Source organism: Humulus lupulus, chromosome 1, assembly GCF_963169125.1.
Source record: "Humulus lupulus chromosome 1, drHumLupu1.1, whole genome shotgun sequence".
Classification (NCBI taxonomy): Eukaryota; Viridiplantae; Streptophyta; class Magnoliopsida; order Rosales; family Cannabaceae; genus Humulus; species Humulus lupulus.
The window spans coordinates 74,449,581-74,459,489 of NC_084793.1; the positions used below are offsets into that span (position 1 = coordinate 74,449,581).

Here is a 9,909-nt window from a genome sequence, read left to right on the forward strand (position 1 = left end):
CCACTTAGTTGTTTTTATTGATATTTATGCTTGAAGAACTATAGTTTTCGATGAACTTACGTTGCCGGTTATTCTACAGTCCCCCTTCGCTTTTACATTACATAAGAACTGTTTATGGAGTTTTAACATGTTGCCTCCCCTATTTCAGTCCCATCTCCTTTTATTCACAGTGAGGAGTTTAGAGTTACATTTAAATCATGAGCCTAAGCTATTGGGCTTGGCCCGTAAATAATACATTACAATATTATAATTACACAAGTACAGGTATATTTTGATAAATCACTACAAGAATTTTAGCCTAATATAACACCTAAAAATGACAATTTTTAAAAAACGCTATGGTTAAATAGAAAAATCAGGCGCGCTCGGTACAGTAAAATTTTACAGCCCGCCACTAGCTTTTCCATCTCCCCCTCTAATATTCTATTAGCCTATCTCTCTCTCTCTATCTTGTATCTTCTTCTTCACAAATCAACCCTAACCGTGTTCCCCTCTGTCTCTTTTTCTCTCCCTCTAAAAATAGCCACACACACTACAATCTCTTGCCTTCTCTCAATCTCTCGTTCATCCCACTCACAGTGACTATTTCTTTCGCTCTCTCTGGTTTGGAACCATCGTTCACCGACCTCTCTCTCTCATTCTCTTTCAGATGTGGGTGCTAAGGATCAATGATGAAGGGTCCCAAGAAAGGGCTTTGGGACGATGATGAAAAGACGCAATAAGGGGCGAAGCAGATGCTCCCCAAAGTGCTTTGACCCTTTCTTCTCCCTAGCGCGAACCAGAGGCCTTTCCTCCATGGGCGATGGGCAACCGAGTCTGTCCATTATGTGAAGTAAGGTACATTTAACCCATTTTTTTAATTTATGATATATGAAGTATGATTTATATGTAAACTAAGGTAACTGAGCTTGTCAATTTTGATTTTTTTTTGGTGTTGATTTATGGATTTGAAAGTTTAACGGCGCCATTCACAAGGGTATGCCCCACAAGTTCTACCATGGCAGAACTGGGCATGTCTGGAACATCACCAAGCGCTATTGGCGTGGAGGTTAACAAGCAGGTTGGGAACCGCATCATTAAGAAGAGGATTCATGTTCGTGTGGAGCATGTCCAACCCTCTAGTTGCACTGAGGAGTTCAGAAACAGAAAGTTAAGGAACGATAAGCTCAAGGCCGAGGCCAAGTTGAAGGGTGAGGCCATCAGCACCAAGAGGCAGCCAGAGGGTCCCAAGCCAGGTTTCATGGTCGAAGGAGCTCAGTTAGAAACTGTCACCCCCATTCCTTAGGATGTTGTCAACGATCTCAAGGGTGGTTATTAGATCTTTTTATGTATTATTTTTTCTTCTCAATGTTCAGTTCTGTTCTGTTCTTGTCTGGTTTTGATTTTGTTTTCAAGACTACCAATGGAAATGTTTCCTTAATTAGTTCAAGTACTTGAAGCCGTTGTTAGTTTTCATATTTTGAATACTATTCTAAGTACAATTTTGTTTTAAAAATTTTCTGTGCTATTTTTGTTGTGTACAGAAATATTCCAAGAGTCCAAGATTTTCGGTTTATGAAAGACAAAAAGCAAGAGGCATTCTCATGACACCAGGTCTTCAAGGCAGCTCACCTCACTAGTCATGGCATCAATTCGGAAGGACACCTCAAAGCTTCACAAAAGCCAGATGGCAGCAAGCAGTAGGCACAACACCTCAGTATCTCACGGCATCAGGTCTTCATTTATTAAGATTTTTTTTGAATAAATTTCTGAAGTCAACTCTATATTCGCTCAGGTATATACATGTAATACTGTTTCTGAGATATACTTTTATGAGTTACATCTGTCTATAGAGTTGAGCGAATATAGATATACTGTAATACTGAGCTTAAACCTCCTCCCTGAGCTTCATTGTCTATAGATATACTGTAATACTGGACTCTTGATCAGAATTAGACAAAAAGACAACTATTAGTGATCTTAATGAAAGGCACGGTAAGTTTTTTTTTTTTTTTTAAGGAATCCTTTTCTTATTTTTAATCACATCTAGATAATTTTTATCTCAGTTTCTGTGTAAGAAAAGCACTGAGAGACTGATGAGATTTGATTGAAACTGTCAAGTAGATGAAAATTAATTTTCTACTTATTAACTATCATCTAGCTCAAAGATGTTGGCTTTGCATAGCATCAGAATGATTTGTTGCCACCGTAGTTGATTTTAAGGCTAGTTTGGCTGTTTCCCAACTATTTTATGAGTTTCATTTGACTAAGATTTTTACTTTGGAATTCAGATTGCATATTTGTAGTATGTGCTAATGATTTTTGTTTTTGTGTGTTTCTGAGTGAAGCAAGAAAACTGTTTGATGAAAGTTCTAAGTTAGATGTTATATTTTAGAGTTCTATAATTATGGGTTTTCTAAACATGGAGAAGTTGATAAAGCTATTAGGTTGTTTGATTGGATGCCATCAAGAAATCCCATTTCTTAAATTACTTGATTGGTGGGTATTTTAGCTAGGATGCCATCAAGAAATCCACCACCTATTTGGTAAAGGATCTAAATTGTATTTTGGATTAGTTTTCTCTGTGATAATACAAACTTTTTAAATTTACTTGAAATTAGTAGTAGTAGTAGTAGTAGTAGTAGTAGTAGTAGTAGTAGTAGTAGTAGTAGTAAACTACTATAATTTTTCTTGCTAGCTAGTTACATCATAGAAAAGCAAATCCCAAATCATGTAAATCATGTAAAACATATTAAAATTTGGGTCTAGTTTGATTTTCTGTTTCTTTATACATTTCAAGGCCACGAGATTATTTTATTGCAAGAAGTTCTATAAAATCAAAAAATTAAATACATTTCTTTCTAGTTTTGTGTTCCCTTCCCCACCTGCAACTTTCTCATTTTGACAAATTGGTTTTTTCTACTTTGTTTGGTGAGTTGTATCTCTGTTTGAAGTTCTATAATCAACCCTAATTTGCTTCCTCTATGTTTAATGTACAGATTTTGAAGCATGATTGGCCAGAAAGATGGCAAAGCTTTATTCCTGATCTTGTTTCTGCTGCTAAAACTAGTGAAACAATTTGTGAGAATTGCATGGCTATATTGAAGATTTCTCTCTCTCTCTTAAACTATTGAGAATTAGTTGGCACTAATTACTTGAATATGTTTTCTTCAGCTTCTAAGTGAAGAGGTGTTTGATTTCTCAAGAGGAGAGATGACTCAAAGTAAGATAAAGGAGCTTAAACAATCATTGAACAGGTAGATAATTTATGTTTTTTTTTATTTTTATTTCATTTTGGGATGCATTTCATGTTTTATATTGTAATGTTTCATGAGTGCTCTTTTTTTTTTTCCTTCTGTAGACTTATCATTTGCTTATAATTATATATATATTAAGGACAGTTCTTTTAGATATCCTTTGATGAGAAGTAATTATGCACTTTTTAAGTTATTTTTATTCACTATTATACACATATTTTGATACAATGTCTTCCGGGTGAACTGCCACCACAAAGTCAAGTGATCTGATCACTTATCTTGGACTACTGATAGTCACGTACTGCCAGTTCATAGTCATTATATATTTGGCTTTTATTTTCTAATTGGCATGTCACATGGTACCGTAATGACATGTTTATGCATTTTTCCAATCTCTCACACATAATGTGATTGGTTGTTGCAGTGAATTTCAACTCATTCATGAGCTATGCTTATATGTACTATCAACCTCTCAAAGAACTGAGCTTATACGTGCAACACTCTCCGCATTGCACGCATTTCTCTCATGGATTCCCCTGGGATATATATTTGAGTCTCCATTGGTATGTGCTTTGCTTGATAGATGGTTGTTGTATTGCCTTTGAATTTAATACTTAATAACTTCCTTAAAAGAGTCAGTACATTTGAGCAAAATTCTGATTGTGTTTGTTTATGTAACAGCTTGAAACGCTGCTGAATTTTTTCCCCATGCCATCGTATCGGAATCTCACTCTTCAGTGTTTGACAGAGGTGTGTTTGTATGCTGATTTAGTTAAGAGTTGCTTCAAAACTGTGCCTGGTTCTCATAGTTCACTGCACTGGTGTTTAGGTTGCAGCACTTAATTTTGGAGATTTCTACAATGCCCAGTACGTTAAGATGTACACCATATTCATGAAACTGTTACAGGTAGGTCCGAAATGAAATGCTTATTGTAGTACTATCTTTGGTTGGCTTACTCATCACATCATTGTCCAGTTTTTCTTTTATTTAATTGTATGTCTTGTTCCTGTGTTGCTATTAATATATTTTTTTCTTCCTTTTGGTCAGACCATGATTCCTCTTAATACAAACATTCCTGAGGGTTATGCAATTGGTTCCTGTGAAGAGTAGGTAAAGTTGTTTTTGGCGCTTCAAAATTTAATGAAGACCATTTTTTATGTGTTCGCTCAATAATTGTTTATTTCTGGCAATGTCTTTTGTTTTTTAACTTACCTATTCTGCAGGCTTTTATTCAGAATTTGGCTTTGTTCTTCACTTCATTTTATAAGGCAAGTTTTTTTCTTTTTTCCCTTTATACTTTCTTGATCTTAGTATTTACCACGTTTTGTTATATTTATATCTCAATGGCCATCCTCTTATGGCTGTAAGTTATGGTTCATTTAGTTGTAGAACAGGCTTAATGTGTCAATAAGGCACTGCTTAAGGGATTTAATAAGATAATATGGAATCACATTGTTTCCTTGTCAAATATCAAAGATTTGAAGTTGCTGTTTAAATACATTGCAACATTCACTGCTTAAGGGATTTAATAAGATAATATACAATCACATTGTTTCCTTGTCAAATCTCAAAGATTTGAAGTTGCTGTTTAAATACATTGCAACATTTACATCGTTCTATCCTTGTGCAGTCTCACATTCGTGTGTTGGAAACTCCTGGAGAGAACATAGCTGCTTTGCTCATGGGTGTTGAATATCTTACCAAAATTTCATATGGTACCTCTCTGCCCTAACCGTTCTGACTCTCTCTCGATCTCTTATCTCTCTGTTCTTCTCCCTCTATTTCTTTCACATGGTCGACGGGTGAATGGAAGTGTGCAGGGGCTTCTCTCGGAAACTAGCTTTGGAGAGGGACAGTGCGACGACATCATTCTTCAACGGTAACTCTCTCTCGCTCTATCTTTCTCTCTGAGCTACTCTATCATTCAATCTTTCTTTCTTTCTCTCTGTTTGTTGCAGGTGTGTAACAAGGTGGTGGAGGCCCACGGCTTGGGTCGTGTGACAGGGAGGCTTGACTCGTGGGTCTACGGCGTGGCTCGCTCATGGGTGCGACGGTGGTTTATTCGACGGGTTTGAATTTAGTGAGGTTATTCTACAACATTTATGGGTTTAATAATTGTTTTGAGTTTCCAAACTCATGTTATGCTTAGGCACAGTATGATGCCTCCTTTCTCACATTTTAGTTTTCATAAAGTACAATTACTAAGTACCTGTGATAGTTTATTTATAATGTCTTATTGATACATGATTTGAATTTTTACTTGTGCACCAAAGATTCTTTTTGTTGCACTTGTAAGTTATTGTTTTGATGAGCCACATTGTGCTGAGTGTTAGCTGGGATATAGGAATTGGCCAGCATGTGAAGGATGTCTGGGATATAGGAATCTTACTTTTTGTTTGAATAAGTATATATGCTTAGATGAGATTATATATTAACAAAAAAATTTAATGTCTATTTGCAATCATAGAAAAAATGGGTTCTTGCAGTACTATAAGAAGAGCAAGAAATGTAAAGATTCATTTATTATGTTCTTGTGCAATTTGGTCTTTCCGTGTCAGAATTTAGCTCCTGTTCAGTATACAAGAAAGCAAGGTAATTAGCATGCTCTTTGGCTTTATCCTTTTTTGGTTGTAGGTGATTTGCCTGTTGTGATTTCATGCGCTAGTGTAGCTCTAACAGATGCAGGGATAATGATGTATGACCTTGTAACTTCAGTTTCAGTGGTAAGTATCTTGCTCAGTGTTTTTTCCTTACTTTCTATTAAGTGTTCATAAAAGATATCATATCACCCTCTTTGGGCATTCTCAAGCCATCTGTATCTTGTTTTAGTCCAAGTTAGCCTTCTACCATCTTTTCAAAAGGGTGGCTTGCATACATAACCTGTAAGAGAAATGAGGTTTTTATAAATGTGTTGTTATAAGAAAGTCAAATTTATGTGATTGGTGATCATTTTTCATGTTTTGCAATATTGGCTTGTTAGCAAATATTGCTCATCTTTTAACCCAATTTTGAGGAAAAGTTGTTATTTTTTTCTTCATGCTTTAGTTTGCTAGTATTTTTGTCCATTTAGCTGAGCAAGAATACAAGAAAGAGCAAAGAGCTTTTATGTGTTAAGGGAGAAACTTTTGAGAGCACAAATGTTGTGAAAGTGTTGGTTCTTGCTGCGTGTTGAAGAACCTATTTGAAAATTTCTTGTTCTTAATTCGTTTTTGTTCATAACAGTTTGTTTAATTGTTTAAGTGTTAGTTTGAGATAAGTTTTATTATTTGTTCTAAGGTGTCATTACAGGTGCTGCATTGTCCTTTTCAATGTTTGTTGTTGGTTTGCTGCTTTCATCTAATCCTGATGCCACGAGAGACCTGGTGCAGGTTCCAAGCATGCTGTTTCAAGGTTCTTTGCTTCTTGGGCTCATCAGTAGAGCCACTCTTGGTTATGCGTATGTCCCTGTTTTCTTTTTCAATCTTCATTATGCCAAAATAATAGTTTGTTTATTATTCAAAAGAGATCTTAATGAGAGCCTGCTAAGTCTTATTTCATCTTTTGGTGATGTTGTAATTTAAATTAAAGTCCCTGTTATTTGTCTATTATCACATTTATGATTAAACTTGTACCATTATTCTTAGGCATCATCTTTGGGTATTCTGTTTTTTATATTGGTTTTAGATTTAGAGTTTTTGTGTTTTATGTTTCTGTATATAGTTTGTTTGTTTATCCTAGTTGTGTTTACTGTTTACAACATGCTATACATGCTGCTAGTTTTGGGAATTTTGTTTCTGATAGTGGTGTGTTATGCAGCCTAGTTTTGTTTTCTGGTTTGTCTTCTCCTGTATCATTGGCTTAGTAACAGAATCCATTTTGTATTCTTTGGTTTGAGACACTATAAGCATAAAAAATAAAGTATTCAGATAGAGTTTTTTTGTTCTTCAGAATGAGTGGTTTGCTTGATTGGAGAGTAATAGATGGCACGTGAGGTAGAAAGCCCCTCTGTTTTGACTCAATCCTCATTTCAGATGCCCATTCCTCTCTTCTCGACACCGTTCGGTATTGAAAATTACCAAGTTTTAATATTTATATTGGCTCTCTTTATAAACTCAGTATGTTTTGAATTTGTGTATGAGTTTTTATGAAGCTTGAATATGTGTTTTCCTTTCTATTTGAATTGGAAAATAATTTTCAACATGGCAAGCAACTTTGTTTAAAACTGTACTACTACAGGTGTGTACATGATGTAATTGTTTCTTCATTTCCTTTGTGTCTTGTTCTTCAAATAGTTTTAAATATATGTGTTTACTTTCTTTACTTCAGTAGATAGGATCATTTATAATTTTTTTTTAATTTTCTTTTTGTTCCTTTTTTGAGGATATGCTCTTGCTGCTCTTCTCTTATTACTTTGTGTGTGTTTCAATCATAAAAATATTGTTTTGTCTTTGAAAAAACTAGTATAAATATTGCTGCTCTTCTCTTATGCCTGCATTAGATTTTGAAATATCTGAAAGGGTATGTACCAACTATGTCCTGAACCTTTATATTGGTGTTTGCAGATAACAAGGGATACTAGTGGAGTTCCTAAGGTTCTTACAAGGTTAGATGCACCCTCATCACCCTTGGCTGACACCATGACATAATATGAGAGCTAGAGTTCCTTTTGTCTGTGAAATGAGAATTTAAATTTTTCATGTTTCTTAAATTTGTTATTCTATTTTATTACTTCTCTTACTTTTATTTTTGTTATAATATTATGCTAACTTCAGACACAATTTAAGTGTTGGAATACTGAATTTATTGTATGTGAAACTCAAGCAGAAATTTCTTCTATACCTCTTCTACTGCCTTATCTTTACAGGGTTGTATGAACTCATTATTAACTTGTTAAAACAGTAAAATACAAATATACTGAAACATATTGATATACATTCACTGTATTCTCTTAATGGCAGCAAGTTGTTTGACAAGTTTGATTTTATTTGCATTGTATTCTCTTTTCTTATTTATAGCTTTGCTAAGTTATAGTTTTTATGATAGTTATGGGATTGGCTTTGCATTCACTTGTTATATTATTTATTTATTTTAGTTTTCATCTTGCAGTTGTTCCCAAGCTTTGTTTGAATCTTCATTTTGTTTTCTATTATGCTTATTTATATTTGGATTTCTGAATTCTATTTTGTTCATGTTGATTATAGTCAGTAATGATTTAAATGGGGCTAATTGTATGTTAGGTTTGTGGCATCAGCTCTCCAAACCTGACTGCTTATCTTTCTCTATTTATTTTTCAGAGAGTTTGAACAAGTTCCCTCGAAGGACTAGTACGCCATCTGGGGTTCATAGTCAAGCACAACAATCTGAAGAACAGCTACAACAACAGCAACAATAGCATTAGCAGCAGCAACAACATCATCCAAACTATAGTTTGAAGTAAAAAATGTTCAAGATTATAAAATTTTATTATGTTATGCTTTCAAACTTAAGTTAGAACTAATATCTTATGAAGTAGACACATTCATGGTTTGAATTAGTTATTTTTTAATGTAATACTTATGGTTTATCAATTTATTGAGAATTACATTTTATGATTAATTTTGTTTTTTTTTATCAAAATACAATAATGAAGATCTTTTAATTAAAAAAAAACCATATAAGTATACTTATTAAAATAAAATTTAAAATATATTATCCACACTAAAGTAACAAAATTTTATTACTATATGTTATGATTTAAAAACATATTATAAGCGAAACAAATCATTATGATTTATATAATATAACAAATTAAAAATGCTATTAAAATAATCAAATGCAACAGTTGAAAAGTGTTATGAAAAAAGTACAAGATTAAACTTCAAATTTATAACCAAAAACTCCATCTAAATGTTATTATTTGAATATTATAGCACCTAAAATGTGTTATTGAATAGTTTAAGATAACACCGAACATAACATTCAAAAACTGTTATAAAAAAGATTGGACTTTTAATAACAGGGGCTATGTTAGCATTTTCAGAAGTGCTATCAATAGTCCCGGTTAGCAGTTTTTAAGTGTTATGAATATTGTTTTTTCTTGTAGTGAATGTCGACTATGTACTGCTTTGCTAATTTTGTTAGCGTCATAACCTATAAAGAATGAGCAGGCTTGAACTTAACGAGGGTTAACGATAAGGTTGTGATCAGTCATCTCTGTTATAATTCCTCAGACAACTATAAACGAACAGGAGCAAGAGTCATCCTATTAGCGTGTGATGACTTGCCTTGCCTTGTGCGAATAGACGCATATATAAATAGCTAGGTGACCATACACCTCCTGCTAGCATACTATAAGCTATGTTAAGTGAACAGAATTGAAAGAACTTGCTTTGGGAGAACAGAAGTAGAAGAACTTCTTTGTTAACGCATGATGACTTCATATAAGCAAACGGGCACACTATACTTTTTTATTAGCGCATGATGACTTCATATAAGCAAACATGCACACTATTCTTGCCTGTTAGCGCATTAAAACCTTCTACGAGTGATCAAGAATATGAAAGTGTCTTTAAATGATCAGACTCCTTCTGTTAGCATACTTAGCTTACATCATGGGAACAAGTCTGTTAGTGCATGCATGCTTATTTTGTGAGAACAGGCATGCTATGAGTTCTGTTCATATTTTATCTGAGGGAAATATCTAGCAGGTCTGAG

General features: G+C 34.0%; 1 protein-coding gene across 1 annotated transcript; it reads left to right on the forward strand.

Moving 5' to 3' along the window:
* Window positions 1–335: 335 nt before the first annotated feature.
* Window positions 336–8,811, forward strand: LOC133794760 (protein EXPORTIN 1B-like). The gene is made up of 15 exons (XM_062232149.1): window positions 336–837; window positions 955–1,307; window positions 1,524–1,713; window positions 2,979–3,060; window positions 3,154–3,236; window positions 3,661–3,799; window positions 3,918–3,986; window positions 4,066–4,143; window positions 4,285–4,343; window positions 4,461–4,505; window positions 4,868–4,952; window positions 5,051–5,116; window positions 5,196–5,960; window positions 6,526–6,673; window positions 8,511–8,811. The coding sequence occupies exons 4-11, from the start codon at window positions 2,989–2,991 to the stop codon at window positions 4,905–4,907; spliced, it is 585 nt and encodes a 194-aa protein (XP_062088133.1). The 5' UTR covers window positions 336–837; window positions 955–1,307; window positions 1,524–1,713; window positions 2,979–2,988; the 3' UTR covers window positions 4,908–4,952; window positions 5,051–5,116; window positions 5,196–5,960; window positions 6,526–6,673; window positions 8,511–8,811.
* Window positions 8,812–9,909: the final 1,098 nt, after the last annotated feature.